Source organism: Triticum urartu, chromosome 3A (assembly GCF_056163025.1).
Source record: "Triticum urartu cultivar PI428250 chromosome 3A, HENAU_Tu73, whole genome shotgun sequence".
Taxonomy (NCBI): domain Eukaryota; kingdom Viridiplantae; phylum Streptophyta; class Magnoliopsida; order Poales; family Poaceae; genus Triticum; species Triticum urartu.
This window is the reverse complement of record NC_141875.1, coordinates 515088230-515108934: the sequence shown is the minus strand read 5'-3', so window position 1 is coordinate 515108934 and position 20705 is coordinate 515088230. Positions and strand designations below refer to the sequence as shown.

Sequence of the window (20705 nt, the reverse complement as noted above, 5' to 3'; positions counted from 1 at the left end):
AATTTACAATGGCCCAGATAATAATAGTCTTACATATTTCAGATAATTTAAAATTCCACATGCGGCAAAGCCCGGAAGACACGGTGGCAGGAGAAGAAGGAAATTGCAGACAACGATTTGGGTCGCTACTGTCTCTACTCATCGATAGATCGTCGGGCGGCGAAATACTCCAACTCCTTCTTCAATTCCTCACGACTTTGCTTGAAAGCAGCCACGGATTCCTCCACCTCTTGTTCACGCTCGATCCGGAGCTTCCTCAAGCCACCCATCAGTTCCTCAACGACCGCTTTCAGCGTCATCTCCGAGGCACTGCTCTGCTCATGCAGCATCTTCCAGCCGACGGCCTCCTCCTCCTTCTCGGCGACCAACTTGAGGAGCCTCGCATTGTCACCCATGAGTTCCTCGACGAGGCCGGTCGCCTTGTCAACCAAGGCATCACTGATCTTGAGCAGCTTCATCAAGCCATCGACCAGCTCCTGCTGCATAGTGACGCCAGCGAGAATGTCGTCGTCGCCGGCAAAGGACTTCAGGAACATCGGCTCGTCGCAATGGCCGATGTCGCGAATGCGCTTGTGAGAGCCCTCGCGTGCCCGTGAGAGCTCGTTCGAGGGCTCCGCGGCGCGCCGGGACATCTCTGCTGCGGCTGCGGCTTCGAGGCGGGACCTCTCTAGTGCTTCTGCGGCCTTGTTCTTTGCTTCCTGGTTATATGTCCACCCTAAACTCCTCCTACCGGTCATGGTGGAACGACTTGACAAAAAAACCAAATTTGTGGGTGATGAGGAGAGGAACTGTGAAATAATTTTCTGAGTGGGTGGTTTTTATAGCCTGGTGCTAAGTGTGAACACATATTAGTTTGATAGGTGTGAATAGATTTGCAATTACTTATTGCATTGTAATCAGCAATGTGACGAGTGTTATTTATCACACAAGTGTTAACATAAGGAAATGCATGTGTAACTTACTAATCATCGCACACGAGTACTCGCAGACGCATCGTGTGTGATACTCCTAGCCACCGCAAGCAACTAGTTTGCATTTTTCAAAGTTTTTTGTACACACAAAATCACACATGAACTAACTGTATTAACCGTCTGTGTTGTAAATTCTCATCGCAAACAGTTCATCCGAGTCGGCTGTTTGTGTTAAGTTGAACCGTTTCTGTTGCGTTCGCTAATCGAAAACAGCTCGTCCGAGTGAGCTGTATGCCCTATATCACACACACCTTGATCTGGCTAACCGTTTATGTTGCACTCCCTAATAGCAAACGGTTCATCGAAGCGAACTGTATGCCGTATATCGCACACACATTGATATGGCTACCCGTTTCTGTTGTTCTGCCTCATCGCAAACAGTTCGAACGGGTTAACCGTGTGCCCTGCATCACACACGCAACTAAAATCTAAACCATGTTTGATGCATCCTCCATCGCAAACGTTTTGCATCTTTTTTGATGGGTTTTTTACATCCCCGTTTGTGATTAATGCATCGCACACAGTTTCGTCAAAGGGTCTCTGATCGTAGTGTCGCATTAGCAGCATCCTGCAGTAGTGACTTGATGTATGTCTTGCGATGGGATATCTATGGTGACAATGGAATGTTCTATTGATTCACTTGATGTATGTTTTGGCACTCAACTCGCAGATTCCCGAGGCGACATTGGGGTAATCTATGCATAGGGGTTGATGCACGTTTTCGTCTTACGCTCCCCGCTAGAAACTTTGGAGTGATTCTTTGTTGCACGTTGAGGGGTTGTTATATGATCCAGTTATGTTATCATTGTTGAGAGAATTTGCACTAGTGAAAGTATGTAAGTGCATCTAGTGCCACCCCTAGTTGGTTTTGGAGTATTGATGACAAACCTAGTTGGGACTAATGTGTTTGTGAGAATTGCAGGATAACACAGGTAGAAGTCCCTCATTGATTCGGTTTTACTACCAGAGATGACCCCTAAAAATGTATGAAGACATTGAAGCCAAAGGTGGTATATGAAGATATTCACATTGAAGACTATGACAAAAGAAGACACGTTATGAAGCCTATGGAGCTCGAAGACTTAGATCTTTCGTAGATCTTTTTCTTTTGTGTTGAGTCATAGGAACCACCGTACTGTTAAGTGGGGTCCAGGAGAACCAGTTAGAATGACTGAAGTGATGCCTAAACCAAAAACCTATGTCTTCGAGTGAAGACAATGAGAGCGAATCTTGTCCAGAGCCGGACAAGTCAGCTTTGCTTGTAGCCCAAGTAAAGTTGCCATGAGAGTTTGAAATCTGACCGTTGAGACACGTGTTAGTTCCTTAGTGACCCAGGGTCATTTCGGACAAATCAGGTCGGGTTGCCAAGTGGCTATAAATAGCCCACCCCCTACAACCATAAACGGTAGGCTGCTTAGATTTCAGTGCACGGCTTTTGTCGTTTGAGAGCAACCCACCTCGAAGCCTTTGAGAGAAAATTCCTAGCGAGGAGAAAAGCCCTAACCACCCAGAGCCAGAGAACATTGGGCATCACTTAAGTCTTCTTGTCTGTGTGATCTGAAGACTTATTACACTTGAGGACTGTGAATCCTCCAAACGGTTAGGCGTCGCATTCAGAGCATCCAAGAGACATTGTGGATTGCCATTGAACGAAGTCTGTGAAGGTTTGGGAGTCTACCTTGAAGACTTACCAGAGTGATTGGGCAAGGACTATGTGACCTTAGCTCAAGGAGAATACGGTGAGGACTTGGTGTCCTGAGCTGCGTGTTCAGGACTGGGTGTCCGGGACTGTGTGTCCTAAGGTTTAAATACCTAGCCGCTCCAACCAGACGTACAGTTGTCACAGCAACTGGAACTGGTCCAACACATCATTGTCTTCAACGAGTCACCGGTTTCATCTTCACTTCCTTTTTCTTACTGTTACTCATTGTGAAGCCATTGCATGCTTGCTCTATCTTTTGTCTTCACAACGTGAATGTATGATCTGTTTGGCTTCATAACTTCTTCCTACCTGATCCTTATTACACTGCAGTTGTTTGTCTTTGTGCTTTCACTCTATTGAATACTTGACCATGGCTTGCCTAGTGTAATCTAACTTCCGCTGCATAGTAATAGGCAAAATCTTCGCTGTTTGTCTTCATAACTCCCACGTTTTGAAGACTTTCATAAAAATCGCCTATTCACCCCCCCTCTAGTCGATATAACGCACTTTCAAAGTATAAACCCTAGGCCTTGTTTTCAAGCATTGCAATATTGTTTGTGCTCACTTTTGTTACTAGTTACCTTGTTGTTTTTATATTTTTAGATTAAAAAACCTATATCTACCATTCATATTACACTTGTATCACCATCTCTTCGCGAACTAGTGCACCTATACAATTTATCATTATATTGGGTGTGTTGGCGACACAAGAGACTCTTTCCTATTTGGTTGCAGGGTTGTTTGAGAGAGACCATCTTCATCCTATGCCTCCCACGTTTTGATAAACCTTAGGTCATCCACTTGAGAGAAAATTGCTATTGTCCTACAAAACTCTGCGCTTGGAGGCCCAACAAGAGTCTACAAGAAGAAGGTTGCCTAGTAGACATCAACCCCCTCTGCTACTTGTGCTCCCAGGAAGATGAAACCTTGCACCACATTCTTGCCGGTTGTGTCTTCTCCAAAATCACCTGGCATAAAGTCCTGTCATGGTGCCGGCTACCCCTACCGCCACCAAACAGCGAAGCCACCTTCTTCTCTTGGTGGTTGGACAACACTGCGGCGGCCCCGCCATGCATGGTAAGTGTTTTGCTTCACTCACGATCATCACCGCCTGGACCATTTGGAAGCATAGAAACCCGATCATCTTTGAGGGCATGCATCCATCCAACTCCCAACTCCTCAACATTATCATGGACGAGGCCAGGCGATGGGCGCGTGCGGGCGCCAAGGGACTAGATAGAATTATACTCATAGCCTGATCTCTTTGTTTAGGGGTTGAGCAACCCCTCTTTCCTACTCGTCGGTAACCCCAAGGGCGCCCCTCTCTTTTGTGCATGTCTTCTTGGGGTAACCACAACCTTGTTCTCTCCCCTACTCTTTTGTGCATGTCTTTTTGGGGTAAACACAACCTTGGTTCTCTCCCCTACCTATCAATGGAACGACATGCCTCCACGCATATTCACGAAAAAAAAGCTACTAGAAATAAAACTAGGGTTTGATAACTCAATACATCACACGTTGTGCGCTTAAATAGTGAGGTACAACCACGGTAAATAACTAGAGAAGATAAACAGTAATATGACGCAACAAAACCAACTATTGCAGAGTTAAACAAGGCTTCAGCCTTGATCCACCATCCATCGCTTCACCACACCTCTCGGTCGTTGGATCTCCTTTAGAGATCCGAAGCTATGCTGGCACCATGATAATTTTCATGCCTGTAGTATGGCAATTCACACCGTTAAAGTCCTTGAAATAAGCCACTTTTATTTGGCGGCTGCTACGAATCATCCGAATGATTTTCTAAAGAAACCATCCGTCTAGCCAACCGTCTGATCAATCATGCGCATCATAAAGTTTACTTTGTGCTCTATCTGAAGAATATGGTTTATTATAATAGTGTGATTTCCCGTATTTTTCTCTGCTGGAACCGGGGAAACACATATATTCACTTTTTGCGGCATGAAGGAAGTTTTATATGTGATGGAGTAGGTTTTTTTTGCATGATAATATGTGTCTTATTCATATCATAAAGATGAAAGTACAAGTCACATAAAGACCGCCGTGACAAAACTGAAAAGACAGCACAACGTCTCTGAGCTTGACACCAACGCTCGTCACCTGCCTCTGGCACCACCACAGCAGCCACCGGAAAAAAATGACGGGTCACCTTTTCACCCGAGCTCAACGTGGCTCCAACGTTGATATGCAGCTTTGCGGACCTCCAAGGTGGCTCGCCAAAGACAAAACCATTGCCGTTGAACGAATCAGACCGGGGCAACACTCCGGACACGCCATCGAACTCTAGATCTGACACTCCCACATGACTAAGATGTCGAAGGAGGAAACAATACCTGCCCTCTATGAACCACAAACCCAGCACACGTTCCATCTTCTAGATGTCGCCGATGCAGACCACAATCTGCATCTGCTCCTCGACTACCACACAAGCTCCGGGCCGACGTTGGAGCAGACGCCGTCGCAACGGCGGAGCCCAAGGACACATGTCCACCACAAGGATGCGACCGTCGCCACGACATCCCCGCTTGAACAGGCTGGTTCCTAGATCCTTCACCGACCATAGAGACGATCGCCTCACCGAAGAAGAATCCGAAGCTTCTGTATTCAGCATCGCCGTCGCCTCCGTCGAAGCCAAGACGTCGAACGATTCAAAACCCTAAACTTCTTGGGCCCTAAAAACCTAAAGCTAAAACGATCCACATGCACGGGATCCTGCAACCCCCTCACCACCGACGACCAAAAGGTCGCCGGTGGAGGAGAGCCGTCGGAAGATGGCGCCGGAAGGAGCGGCTCTACTGGTGGCGGCGGCTAGGTTTCGCTACTAGAGTAGTTGTGGAAGATCTTGTTGTACTCCGACAGCAGTGATCTACCGTATATAATCACCGCGGACGCTGAAGCAAACAAGCAAAATATACTTATAACCTACATATATGGCGATCCATCCCCGTTCCATCTTTCTATTCTGCAGATATATACATACATCAACGAGACATAAAAATGTGGTCACTGGCTCACTGCAACGCGGACACGTACTCCAACTCGTCAACCTGTGATACCACCATGCATTGCATGCTACGCTTTGCTTTGCTCTGTCTGGTCCAGTCCGGTAGTAAAAGCGGCCGTGAGCATTCAGGCTCGGCACATGCCTGCGATCGAGAGGTTTAAGGTGGCATTCATCGAGGGAGCTGGCCTGGCCGGACCACATAACATAATTTACGGACGTGCTCATCCCACACACACACCTGCAGGCTTGCAGCAGCATGCGCGCGGTGTCATTTAATCTGGCCAGCAAGTTCTCAGTGCTGCCTGCTGAATGCTGATCATTGTGTTGATGCTGCAGATGGCGATCAAAGCTGCTAGTACGAAAAAGGCTTCTGCTAAATGCATATGCTGCGGTTGCCCTCTTTGTGGATCTTGACAGAGGACCTGGCTGGATCCACACCAGAGCTGGTGGTGGTTGAATTTCCAGCTGCAGCGGCCGCTTCGACCCCGGCTCTGCCTTTCTCTCTGCCAGAGGAAGGCAACCCGGCCGGGAAGGGAAGGAAGCCCTCCGTGCGTCGCCTACGATGGATTGGAGTCCAGTCTTGAGTAGAGCTAGCTAGTACAGCCTACGTGCCCAATGGCATTGCTCTCGCAGGAAGCAATTCGGGGGCGCCCAAGCTGTTAACCCGGAGAGCTTTCTTGGTATTTGGTTCGCGGGAACCAAGAAACGAAGGATTCCAACGGATTTTTGTCTACTGTATGCAAGACATGACTAATGATCTCGATCCATCCTCTTTCCCTCTCTTTGTTCCCTCGATTCATGATTGCATGATTCTTTTCCCGGATCGAGTAGCAGCCTTCACTTTTCCTTTTCTTTTTTTCTAATCTCCTTTCTGTCCTAATGCTGACACTTAAACTCATCTTCGATCATAATAAAGCAATGTTCAGGGGGTGGAATAAACTACTCCCACGGAGGGAGTAGTTCTTGTGCATGCGTGTGATCTATTTCTCTCATCATCCATGATTTAGGATTTGTATGAATGACTGAAAGTGACTCTTTCGTACAGACAGACACAGACCCACTGCTCCAAGGAGCAAATTAACAAGTACGTACTATGCAGGACCTACATTTGGCCAAGCGCCACTCGTGTTATCTCCATTCGATCTATGTACAGATTACAAAGATCCCTAGGGACGGGCATCGGGGCGGCCATCACAGCACCAAATCGGATCAACGAAAACAAGGAGCAAAAACAGATAAGAAATACGCGCGCATCGGCGAGAGCGATGGGCAACCATGCATGCACGACGAGATAAAAGAAAGGGATGGGGAGGATCAAGGACGAGTCAGCGGCGGGCCGGCTTGTCGGCGGCGGCACAGTGGAGGGCGTGGGGCGCGTGGGGGCGCCCGTCGTCGAAGTTCTTGGCGTAGCTGACGGCGTCGTAGCCGAAGGTGCTGGGCCTGGAGGGCGGCGCCGGGGAGCTGCAGATGCACCGGGTCTCCTGCGCCAGCCGCCGCAGCAGCTTGCGCCAGGCCCGGTGCCCGCACCAGCCCACGCCCGGGATGGCGTCGCGCGCCGCCACCTGCAGGCGCCGCACCACGACGGCGGCGCGGTGCCGGCCGCCGGGGCCGGGCGGCGACCACGAGGGGGACGGCATGCACGCCGACATGCTGACGGGGCGGTGCGGTGGCGCGGACGACGGCTCAGTGGCGCCCATGCCCGTGATGGCGTGCTGTACCGCGGGGGAGTGTGGGGGGTGGTGGTGCGGATGGGAATGGAGAGGATCTCCTGGCAGTTATAATGGTCAGTGGCATGCCCTGCTGGGACGAGAGGGATGGTATTTTTGTGGATGTGTGGGGCGGACTGGTGGTAGAGAGAGTGCTGGGAGAGGTTAATTTTTTTGTGGTGGTTGCATGCATGCGATGGCCGATGCTATTTTTAGTTGGGCAGGTTCTGTGGCGGTTATTAGCGGTTACTTAGATGCATGCGGGCTTGATTTAGGATGAGAACGATTCTTGTGGAGCTTTATGCTCCGTACCAAAGCTTTTTTGGGTGTGATTTTATGTTAATATTTTATTGCCATCTCAGTAAGTGTAATGTTTCATTTTGGTGCATGTTGGAGCTTACTATTTAGTTATCGGGTATGGCCCTACTTGTAGTGAATCAAAAAGTAAATATTCAAACAACCAAGTTTACCTTCCTAAAAAAAACTCAGTTTATCCAACGCAAGCTGCAGTGCGTGGGTCCCGACGGAACTCAGTTTAGATGTTTGTTCCTACCAAAACTGGCCACCTTTTGACAATTACTCCCTCCGTCACATAATATAAGACACTTTTTACACTACACTAGTATTAAAAAACTCTTACATTATGAAAGAGAGAGAGTAGTTATTTCTTTTCAAACACCTATCTGCATCGTTAAGACCAAATTCGAAGGTGGTGCTTCATCATCTTGTTTAAATAAAACAAAATTAATTTTTTTTCCTCGGCAGGAGTGAGCCGAGCAGAAGAGCAGTAGAATCCTACGTGAGCCAGCCAACACATCACGTGGACTGCGCGCGCCAAACCCATCAATCAGCGACACCATTCAAAGCAAGTGTCAACACGCGAACCTACGAAAAAGAAATGCCCCCGCAAATCCTCGATCCTGGAATCTCCACGAAATACTCCCTCCATTTCAAATTTCTCATCGCAGAAATGGATGTATTTAGAACTAAAATACATCTATACATGCGACAAGTAATTCGGAACGGAGGGAGTATCTGTCTGGGATTCCGCGGCGTCCAAGCGAGTAGTTGGTTCGCTCCATGCATCACGCATTCACGCATGATTTTAAGGCCAGCCACAGGTGGCAGTGGCGGTGTGGTAACGGAGACCTGTCGAGAGCTGTCGGGGGTAGCTAACAACTGTCAGATATAGCTGAATAGGAAGGAGCATTGCACTGCTCAAAAAAAAAAAGGAAGGAGCATTGCAGGCCGAATAGACAAATCTTGTTGACCCTTGCAAATGGCGGAGAAACCATACTCAAAATGCCGTTACCATGAATGCATTGGAGGATGATACAGCGTGCCATTCTTACTTTCCAACACTGGAATGCTGCTAATCTGTCATCATGGAGGCAAGTCCCATCTCACTATCTCCAGCTGAAGACAGCGCATCTTTGTACCCGCGATACCAATGCTCCATGTGATTGTCTACTGTGGTAAGAGATATATAGTATATGTAACCACTTTGGTCTGCAAAGACTGCATTTCAGACCAAAAAATGGCTCAAGGACCCAGGACCTATGCCACGTTGTAACTTCTTCTCTTATCTGAGCCATGCTGAGCGAAAATGTCAATATTTAAAACCTGCATCCCATCAAATATCAGGTTTCTCAGCATTCGAGCGTCTCTTGTCTTTTGTCTTTCTCTCCTCTATTAAGCCGAGCCCCATGGCGGCCTTCAAAAGTTTGTAGTACTATTTAGCTTCCCGTCAACATTTAATCCCATCGTGAGCCTGCATTGCAACATTGCACACTTGCATCCAGACACACACTGACAGACTCGTCCAGGGGTGATCCATCATCTATAACTGCAGCAATCCAAGGAACGCAATTATTTTAGCACCAACTTTACATTTCCAAGCTAGTCACATCACAGCACAAGTGCAGATATCTAGCAGGAAAAAAAAAATCTCTTTTGATGCTCGATTTCAGTTTCCAGGACAGAACTCACCAGCTAACCGAACCAACAACACATCATTAAACAGAAGATTTTGGGAAGACATAACAGCCTGACCGCCAAACCATGAAGAGCGCGGTCATTTCTATGCCTATTTACATTTGTTACTGATCCAGGCCTTGCCCGACCAAAGCTCTAATGGATAAACACACGATGCGCAATACTTGGGCGGGAACCTTGCTACATCCACAGGTAAAATTCCATTGTTTCCAAACTAAAGCTACCTTAGAGTAGGAATTACAGACCCCATCTTGTACCGGCCAGTCGTCAGAATGGTAGTAGATGCCAGTATGTCACTGATGTGTTGGTAAAAGTCCCAGCGCATCAAGTATGCTGGAAAAGTCTCAGCATTACCTTACTTGTTTTTCTCTTCAGGTTAAATTGGGCTTGACTTGAGGGCCTACAGTTCCAGAAATATTTTAAATCTAGCTCCTGTAGTACCATCGGTATTTGTAGTTTTAAATAGTTTGACCTGACAAACATAACATTTCGAATACCTTGTTAGAGGATGTAACAGCAGCTCTCCACTGTGGATCCTGTGTAGGGGATGGTCTGTCCCTGAACAAGGTAACCACTCTCGATTGGGTGGGCCTTTCCACTGTTGGTCGTTGAGGCATCTCTCTCATGACCCATAAAACAAATCCTGATGGCACCGATGAGCCTACAGAAAGTTTGCATTAGCAGAGCAATTCCATGGAAAGTCGATAAAACTGCGAACTGGTTGTGCTTTCCTGTGAACGGAACAATCAGTCTCAAAATGTAAGACGTTTTTTGACACTATCCTAACATTAGCAGAGTTCATTAACTATACCTATTTCTGCCATTGCAGTTAAATATACCAGATAGGCAATCGTGTTTCCAATAGGAATTCACATTAGTGCACAAGTTTGATTTTTGCAGTTAAGTAGCATAGCACAAGCTAATGACGTAAAGGCAGGAACAAAATAATTTCACATGTACAACAGTGAAAAAGAAGACAAACTCTTAATGATGACTAAGCTATACCAAAATACCAAGAAAATCTTCAGATATTACCATAATTGAATCTTTATTGATCTCACAGTGGGGTCCACTAGTACAGTATAAGCACAATATTGTGATAACAAGGACTAATGACAGGCTCGGTAATCTTCTAGCATTTAAGGCTTGAATCATCAAATCAAGACCAGCTTCAAGGTGGAGGAAGCTGAGGGTCTAAGCTCTGAGGCATTAAAGGTGGTGCGCATACTTAACCTACATCTACCACCATAGTAGCATGCTTTCTTCCGGTCGCTAACTTCCAGTGTTAACTACCTAAATCACATATAAAATCCAGGTCTAGAACATATGCACAAATACCTGACGGGCAATGGCGAACTAAAGAAAATCAAATGATACTCATCCTAAATTTAGTAAAAGGCCATAGTTCCATTTTAGTGTTATTTCCAGATATAAACAACACATCATACCTATTAAATAATATAAAAATAATATAACAGCATTTTTTATGATCTCCGCCTCAGTCGAGTACCAATACAAAAGCACCTGCAGTGACAAGTAGGAAAATTGCAAGTCAATTAACAATTTAACTCCCAGCCCATGTATAAAGACCTCTTATTGCATAATGGAACTTACTGGAATATTAGTAACAAGTGCTAGTATAGCAGAAGACGAGAAACAGATAAGTGAGACAGCAGCTAAACTGGCAACCTGCAGAGAAGTAAGCCTTGAGAATTTCACATGGAGAAGCATGTTAAAGAATGTTAAAAAAGATACAGTTTATTTATAAATATCCTGCATTTTCTTAAAAGGGTAGGTAAGTCTAAACGACCCCCTGAACTATGGAGGTGTGTCTAGTTCACCCCCTGAACTATAGAACTATCTAACTAGCACCCTAAACTTGTCGTTTCCATCTACTTAACACCCTTGTCTGGTTTTGCAGAGTGCAGTTGCACATGTGGCTCATGAGTAGTGACCAAAGGGGATTGTGGTATTATTAACGGGTCCCACATATCAGTGCTATAAAAATTCCTCTATTTTTTCACCATCATTTTCCTTCTTCCTCGTCCTTATCTGTCAGCACATCTATCCTCAACGTCTTTCCCTACATCCTGGAGGTGGTGCTGGACGGAGGAAGCAGATCCATCCCGCCTGCACTATAACCCTTCCTCCTCCGTATCCAGCTTCGCCTTTACAACCCTCTCCCTCGCTCACACTTTCTCCTCTTTATTCCCACCTCCCAGAAACCCCTACACCCAAACCACCACCCGAATATGGAGGTGTGCCTTCATTCCCCTCGTCCTTCTATGTCAGCACATCTATTCTCAACGTCTTCAGCTGCATCCTGGAGGAGTCGCTGGACGGATGAAGCAGATCCATCCTGTCTGCACTATAACCCTTCCTCCTACGGTATCCTATCCAGCTTTGCCTTTACACCCTCTCCCACGCTGACACTTTCTCCTCTTTATTCCCACCTCCCAAAAAACCGAACACCCAAACCACCACCCGAACATGGAGGTGTGTGCTTCATTCCCCAGCCATGGAGATGCCAACGGTGGACGCAGCGCTGCTCCACCCTGCAGTCACCTCCCAGTGTGTTGGCCTCGGGAACGGCTAATCCCCAATGGCTCCGTTGAAACGGGATTGGGCATCCGGTGGGTGTGTACCGAGGGTGGCGGCAACAGCGTTCATCGGAGCCGAGGACTGCAGCAGGAGGCTCCTGCAACACCGCTGCAGGATCACGGGGCTGGAGGCAGGAGCTCACCCGAGGACCAAATCCTTGCAAAAGTTGAGCTATTCTTTGCTCCCATTCAAATTGAAGTGCACACGAGCTTCTCCTTGTCTATAAGCGCAGAAACTCTCTACAGCCTATGCTAATCCATGCCCAAAGCTCGCCGTTTTCATGCCATGGAGCTGTGATCAGAGATGACAATGTGCCCCTCTGCTCCAAGCACCGTCTCGACGCCTGCAGGCTGCAGCTCTTGCATACTTGAATAGCGCTGACACCATGAGGTCGCCAACAAGACTTCGTCTCGCTCTCGTGGCGGGACAGTTGACAGCTAGGGAACTAGTCAGAGGAGGAGGCCGGAAGGAGCTGCTGCCTGCTGGGTGGGCTGTGCTGATGGTGAATCGCGGATGAGCAGACTGAGTTGTTGGACGGACACAGTAAATGGGGAATGATGAAGAAAAAAAGAATATGAGGGAGTGGCACTGGTACATGGGCTCTGTTTAGATCACACACCATGCACCTAGTACCACTTCTAAAAAAACAGCTTAGGGGGTTAAGCGCGTGGTTTTTGGATAGTTAGGGTGAGGTGTACCCTTACACAGTTTTGTATAATTCTAATCTAATCCTAATAACCAAAGAAAAAGAGGATAACCACATGTAGAGTGGTCTCAAGGGAAATGTACCTTCCACTTCTCAGTTGACACGGTTTCAGAACGTACTTTGCTCATCTTCGAGAACAATAATGCACCTTCACAAGATGATCACAGAACCAAGATGGCAAAGCCAAGGTGAGAACATGTTAAGAACCGAAGCCTCACTCCTTAATTCATGATAAGATGACATCATCTAATATTAGTACCAAATGAATGGGCATAAAAATTAGCAAGATGGGCAATGAACTAACAACAAACTAAATTAGAACTATAAACTTGATCTACTGGGATAAATACAGGACAATGGAATGAAGATAGTCTTAGGTTGAAAATTTCATGCATTGGTATCTAGGGAAAATTTTGACATGTTCTACATGTAGACAATATTATATGCTTACCATAACATGACAAAGCAGCGCCAAGTACTAGAACAACTACTGAAAATACATCCAAATAAACCTGCAAAATAAAATGTTTGGCTAACGTCTATAAAGCAAGCAAGTTAAAACTAAATAAGCGAAATCCTAAATTCAATCAGCTAGTGGCAAAATATTAATATAAAGTGTGATAAACATAAGAAAACATGCAAGTCGATATTTTTTCCCAGAACTGATACAGTGGACACCTTGTGATAGACTCTCCTAGTACTAGCATGGAAGTTGAGACATAATACAAACAGAATACTGAGATTCTGTAACTCAAGGAAAAGAAAAAAGAAGAACTAGCACCATCTCTAACGATATATAATGTTTGGTACTTTGGTCTGCAGACTTTCCCATTATTCTGCATTTCCCATGGTAGGTTTAGCAATACTCTAGTTTGACAAGGAAAATAAAAGAATTAAACTGTACGCTCGTGATTTAACAAAATGGCCTCCTGAAGTCAATAGAAATTTGGTAAAGAAAATGATAATGCAATTTGTGCATACCCCAACATAGAGTAGATGCAGTTTGTGTAGCGCAATGACATTGACTTCGCAGTGTTGATACATAAAAGTTTCGGAATTCATTTGAGATAAATATGCTAGTTTTCCTCAGTTGACAAAAAAGAAGAATGATACAGTTCAAAATAGCTGCAGCAAGTGCATGGGCCCATAGGCAGCTGGATATAGAACCAAAAGGTAGTATACAGGGAATAGAAGATTTGTCTAGAATGGATCAGAAGCAAGACTAGCTAGATTTCTACTCCCTCCGTTCCGATTTACTCGTCGTGGTTTTAGTTCAAATTTGAACTAAAACCACGACGAGTAAATCAGAACGGAGGGAGTAGATATGAGCTTTCTGTTTTCCTTTTTCTAATGGAATATTTTGCGTGTTTTTGACAAGCTTATCATTCTTTATCACAAGGCTGTTGGATGTGGGACTTTATGCTCCCGGGTGGAGATTAGGAATCTAGCTTTATACAGTATTATAATTACCGGGCTCTGCAAGATTTCTCCTTTTCGTGCAGTATTGCAACAGATTGAGGATTTAAACTTTGAAAAGTTAAGATTTGTATGCCAATTAGAGCAAAATGCAGCGTCGAAGAAGAACCAAAGCAGGATACAATAAATTGCTGATCCTTCATACCTTTTTCAGTAGTGATGAATCAATAGGATTTTCTCCCCTACCAACCCAGATGAGGATGGCAAAGGCAAGCATAACAATAAATGACAGTACAAGCACCTGCAAGGAAAATAATATTAGGCCAGTAAATGGTTCTGCATAACAGATACTATATCATAGCAGAAGCATTATACTCCAACCACTGCTGAAAAGTTAAGATCACTAAAGTAGTGATCTAAACACTCTTATATTTCTTTACGGAGGGAGTACAGTTTAGATGACAAACTGGGAAATTCTCCAACCACTGCGATCTATAAATAAAAAGGCACACACACTAGAAATATGCAGATCTGTATTAGCGAGAGGAGAAAAAAGGCATGGCGAAGTAGCCAATAAGTTATAATGATGGAACTTACCAAAATCACAAATTTTTGCCGGCTTCCAAGCTGTATTCCTGGGAAACACTTCCGACGGGCATCAGTAGGGCGGGTGCCAGGTTTGGTTTTTGTTCTGTCTAGTAAAGCTTCTTGGTGACTCCTTACATCATCTTCATCTTCATCATTTGTCTGATGACACAGGTCAACCCTGTAAGACCATTACTTTAGAAACATAAAGCGAAAAGCATTTGCAGCTGTAAATACATAAAGATAGAAGCAGGAAAGTGCAACATGAAGACCTCATCACAACACCAGGAAACTTCGCTATCGAGGAGAATAAGGGAAACTATGAAAGGGTTTGTGTTGTCTTGCAAGCAAAATAACATGATCTTTAGAAGCATCATCAGAATATAAAAGCGGTTGTACTCATGTGTGCCAATGCACAAAGACAGCCTCCTGACAGGGGGTTACCCATTGGCAATAGAGAGGATTGTATCAGAATTGTTACTTATTGGAAATGACCAAGTGACAAAATAGAGAAAGATGCTGCTTATTTAACTTGAAACAGAGCTGGAGGAAAAACTTATACAAGTGTGGGACTCAGTGTGAGACATTAATCCTGTTGGTGCACCTACACCACTCATCGGTGTTGAAGGCCTCAAGGTGATGGGTTTCCAGTGGCGAGTGATATTTTGTATTGATGAGATGTGCTACAACATACAAACGAGTTTAAAGTGGTATTTATGTGACTTTGACCTGTACAAAGGACGAGAGTACACCCAAGTGAAGTAAATGAAGCAAGAGTAACAATGTCTTCTATATCAATGACAGACGGTCACTTGGTACCACACTGGGAGGTATATCATATATATGATCTAGGATCAGCCCCGCAACCTTGAGTGAGTTGAAGTTAGTGAAGCCCAAACCATGCCTAGTATCTCCATCTAGTCTGTATAGTATATGAAGAAGCTTTTTTGCATAACACAACTTTAACAAAAGAAAAAGGAGAAAGGAAGATGAGGCGTCGTATTTTACGCATTTTAATGTTTCTTCAATGGCATTTAAATGCGGATATGGCTGGCCAAAAGTCTTATGGATTATACATATGATGCATCTATTGCCAAGAAACTCTCGATATGGGACGTAGGCTCTCTGCTCATCCAACTAATGAGTCGTGATTAAAAACATAGATCACGATAAACAGAGATAGGTATCCAATGGTCCTCCAATGCCACAAATAAGAGATGACTCAAAGTCCCACGTTTGCCATGAAATGTACTCCCTCCGTTCCTAAATATAAGTCTTTTTAGAGATTCCAATGCGGACTACATACGGAGCAAAATGAGTGAATCTACACTCTAAAATAGGTCTATATACATCCGTATGTAATCCGTACTGAAATATGTAGAAAGACTTATATTTAGGAACGGAGGAAGTACCTGGTTGTGTGAAAGCGCAAGGTCAGATAACCTACGCTGATACTAAGAAATTATCCCACATGTACTTAAGTGTGAAAGGATCGTTCTTTTAAGCAATATTGGTTATCAACTCTGAGTTAAGAGGAAAATCACGTAATGGCAGGCTGCAGCTGTACAGTTCTTGTTGGGTTATGTGCTAAGTGCTCCAGTTGACCTTCCTCTTCAAATCTTATAGTATCATTATAATGCAGCTTACTAGCACCAATATAAATTACTCTAACTCACCAGAATGACAACAGTAGTAGAAACGAAGCAAGAAGCAATATCTGCGGACTAGCTGCAAAATAATGAGAATTTAACCTCTTAGATGATTATAAACAAGAGAAGAGAAAAGATCATGTACTGTAAGTGGATAAAAGTGGAAGGACAATAGCAAAGCTAAACACCAGGACAACATACCCATCAAAACAAATCCGCATCCATGTACCCAACAAACCCATCTCTCACAAGTAGCAATGACGGTAGATACGAAATACGCAAGGAATACTGCAACATGGTTGACAGAAAGGAAGTCAGTAGTAATGACGGTATTTATGAACTATGCAAGGAACACAGCCGAACTGAAGAAAGAAGTTAATATGTGGCTATACTGATTCTAGAGTTGCCACAAGCACTTTTATATTCCAAAAATATGTTAATAATGAAAAATATTTTGCATGAACTATGAAAACTGCACTATGACATACTGACTGACAGCGAACTTATAGCATGACTAAAATAAATCTGCTTCTGCAAATTTTTAGAGTTACAAGTCAATTTAGAATTAATTCGGCACTAATATCGAAAATGATCGTGCACTACAGGAATTATTACAGCTCCAATTAGGATGGAACATAGTGGTTAACAGAGAAGCAACAACATGACTTTTACAATGTTTATTTTTGTTATGAACTTAATGGAACTTTATTTTTAATTCAGCAGTAATCCGTAATCAAATTGTTACGCGTGAATCAAACCTATTTAAGGACACGCATAAAAGAACTGCAATAAGAGACAATGGCAAAAAAAAAACTAACTTCTACTCTCGTTCAATGTTTCAAAACAAGGTTATAGATAGTTCCACTATTCTTTCTGCATATTTTCCTGGATGTTATAGCAGCTATATTCAATTACCAGAAGGAAAAGTGTATATTTGAAGAAAAAAACATGTTTATTGTTAGAAACTCTATTTTTAATTGGCAGTAATCAAATTATTGCGTGCGAATCAAACCTGTTTAAGGACATGCATAACAGAGCTCCAATATGAGAATGGCAAAAAAGAGACAGGAGTACTAACTTCTACTCGGTCAATGTTTCGAAATAAGGCTATAAATAGTTCGCTATCTTTATGTATATTTGCTGGATGTTATAGCAGTTACATTCCACTATCGGAAGGAAAATTAGTATATTCAAAGAAGAAGAAAACAGGTTTATTGTCACTATTACCACTCCAGGAATCAAGCTAGCACTAAAGCATGATCAGTAGCAAACTAGCAAATCAAGTTAGCATGAATTGCATCATGAATAGTACCAACCATATAGAACGCTTGAGATTCATTAGCAACTAACTATGTTATGCAGGAATTTCAAATGTGCAGCAGTGGAAAAAAATAATAATGAGACCAAACATACATAGATGATAAAAAAATCAAATATTGTACTAATGCTTTTCTCACCTATGTTGCATAGGCCAATCATAAAATGGAATATCTGCAAGAGATATAATATACCATTAAATCTGGCAGTTGAGCTCATAGCTCGAAGGGAGACAAAAGTCAAAATACTAGATTATCTATTTAAATCGCCGTTCTAAGATCTGGCATGAAACCCCAATAGCCTAACTATTGATTTGCAATTGGACTTGTCAGTTGTCACATGCAAGGAACCTTGTCTTTGTTGCTTCCGAAATAAATAGGGGCTCCAAAATATACCGTCGTTCTGGCAGTCTAAAGCAACTATACAGAGACCTGCACACTGCAGCGGGTATTTTTAGGTTATAGGATGGAACATACATAATGGATGAGCACTGTCAGGCGAGGAAACGGTTAGGGCAGAGGGCTGAGTGGACCAGAACAAGATGGGTGAGATAACACGCAAAGGATCGGAAGGAAATAACAGGCTGGGCCAGAAACCAAGTTCAACCCAACAGCTAAAATAAATTGAGATGATACAAGCTGTGAGTTGAGAAAATAGCACTAATTGTTGTTACTGGGTATCATTTCTTTAATTATATAGATACTCGCTTCATGACACAGTAGCATGCTTACACATAAACATCAGGGTAACCTACATGGAATCACTTTTGGGGTGAATAATACAGAATTAAAACAAAAGGCATTATACGTCAGCATCAGGGTACCTAAATGGAACCGCTTCTGGGGTGAATATTCCCAACTTTAAACAAAAAGGAATTATTATTGTATGTTGATACTTTAGAATCAAATGGTCTGAAAATAAATGCAATCTCAACTTTATATAAAGTGTGATACTACAAATACTCAAATAGTATAAAAATATAGCGGCCTAAATGAGTATCAGAAACGAGTGAGTAAAAAATACATAATAACTTAAGGCAGAAGAACTTCCTTTTAACAAGTTTATGTGGAAGATGGGGAAAAATATTATGTTTGAGCTATCCAAACTGGTGCAATTTGGGGGCTTGGATATTTGTGTAGCTTCATATTTTAGCACTTTATAGAAAATCAAAAGATTTGTTTCATTAAAAAAAACTGGTTACCTGTTGTAAACTAAAATGTAAGGGCCAAATAAGTACTTGTCCATGATAATCAATTAACAATCGAGACATTATTGAAAGCACTCATAAGTCGTTACAGAACAACATAATAGGCAGCCTGAACAACAGTACATAACTATTTTACAAACCTTTTGCCGAGTCCATCCATGTTGCTGATTGTGCCTGTGAATTCTCGCTAACTGAAAATAAAAACAAGCAAAGTTATTTTGGTAACAGGATATAAAATGTCAGATGTAAACGACGGATTTAGTGCAAAATGCAATGGAAACTGGTCAGCGGTCCTTGTTCTACATGTAACTCCATTCAATATCTCTGATCCATTCCAACCAAAAAATTATACACTTCGTTTGTACACAACTGATCTTGTCAAGTTCAATCATTAGTTGTGTGGCATACTCAGACCCCGGTATCCCAAATTTCTTCCTCCAGCACCGCTGATCAGTAAACTGTAGATAATACTCGTGGAAACGATTCATGTAGTAACACCTAGTGACACCAGAACGACACGTTGGCCTAGAATCTGTGGACGAATAGCAACACAGCACAGCTGATGCAGCTGGCCCTGTCTCACTGCTGCCAAAACGAGCAAAAATACCATGCACAGGAGGCCGTGCAACCCCACTCCTTGCCCCGCTGCCACAGGAAGGCCAAACACGCACCACCAGCGTGCAGCCCCCTGTGAATCACAAATCACGAGCATAGGAGCGATACACGGCACGGCAGATCGAATCGACGCACCTGCACGAAGGCGGCGACAGCAATGGCGGCGTCGACGACAGCCAGCGCCGCCTCGGCGGCGATGATAGGCAGCGGCAGGCAGCCTCCGCCGTCCCCGCTGGCAGCGCCGCGAAAGGGCGCGTAGTAGCGGCTCATGCCGGTGGGCGAGGAGCTCGCTGCGGCGACCGGAGGATCAGCGGGCAGCTGGGGGTGGAGGGCGGCGCATCCCGCGGCGGGCGGGAGGCCCGGGGCTAGGGTTCGGGCGAGGATTGGGGTGGAGGAGGGGAGGGGAGGGGAGCTCGACCGGAGGCGAGGGTGGAGGAGGAGGTGGAATTGACTGGAGGAGGCAGCACCTGTTGGATTGGAAAGCTCCCGGGACCTTGGTTCGGTCGTGGATGGTGAGTGCCAACGGATGGATGTTCGGCTGAAACCTGGCGATGCGAACGAGTGCGGGGCCCGAAATCACTGTCCGTTCGTACAGCCGCTCCCCGTGTCTCATTCACGTGGGTGTTTTGTTTTTTGTTTTTTTATGATGAAACGACGCAGCTCAGCACAGCTCATGGAAGAGCTGCAAATTGTTGTTTCTTGAAAAAGTTTTTGTTCATCACAAGTCATGTATATTTTTTTTTGCGGGGTAAGCAACATGTATAATATGATCATAAAGAAACATTGCAACATATAGCATAAAGATTATGTTGGATAAATTAGCAATTTTCTGATTGATTTAATCCGAAAATAAATCATGAATATGGCATATACAATACTAATCTAGTACCGATGTTTAACCATGTAAGCACGTACTATGCATATAGCAAAAACATCTACGTGAACAACAAGTATGGCTAGGACAAATAATCAGGATAGGGGTAAACAAATTATATCGTCCGGTCGGCCGGGTCAAAGCCATGGCGACAGTGGCGGCAGTACCCTCGGCAGCCTTCTTTCTCGGACTAGGACTGACTCATGGTGATGTCAAAGAAGACGAAGACGTAGTCGAAGTAGCGGATGAAGATGAACAACGTCGAGTAGCCGCGTCGAAGATGCTCTCAAAAAAACCTAGCAGCCCTTCTTCGGGTGCAGCATCACAAAGGACAGG

The 20705-nt window shown here is 44.3% G+C and overlaps 2 protein-coding genes across 3 annotated transcripts; both read right to left on the bottom strand.

Moving 5' to 3' along the window:
• Nucleotides 1-6805: 6805 nt before the first annotated feature.
• Nucleotides 6806-7471, bottom strand: LOC125548639 (uncharacterized). Its single transcript, XM_048712201.2, has one exon. It carries the CDS (start codon nucleotides 7393-7395, stop codon nucleotides 7024-7026), a length of 372 nt encoding a protein of 123 aa, XP_048568158.1. The 5' UTR covers nucleotides 7396-7471; the 3' UTR covers nucleotides 6806-7023.
• Nucleotides 7472-9332: 1861 nt separating this feature from the next.
• On the bottom strand, nucleotides 9333-20032 carry CAND3 (tobamovirus multiplication protein). 2 transcript variants are annotated; one of them, XM_048708571.2, is made up of 13 exons: nucleotides 19631-20032; nucleotides 19021-19071; nucleotides 17814-17847; nucleotides 16558-16644; nucleotides 16384-16435; nucleotides 14720-14888; nucleotides 14328-14423; nucleotides 13158-13218; nucleotides 12790-12854; nucleotides 11014-11088; nucleotides 10848-10923; nucleotides 9897-10060; nucleotides 9333-9799 (listed from the first exon to the last, which is right to left on the bottom strand). In XM_048708571.2, the coding sequence occupies exons 1-13, from the start codon at nucleotides 19763-19765 to the stop codon at nucleotides 9776-9778; spliced, it is 1089 nt and encodes a 362-aa protein (XP_048564528.1). In that variant the 5' UTR covers nucleotides 19766-20032; the 3' UTR covers nucleotides 9333-9775. The 2 variants fall into 2 exon arrangements, with proteins under 2 accessions (XP_048564528.1, XP_048564527.1); XM_048708570.2 differs by lacking the exon at nucleotides 17814-17847.
• Nucleotides 20033-20705: the final 673 nt, after the last annotated feature.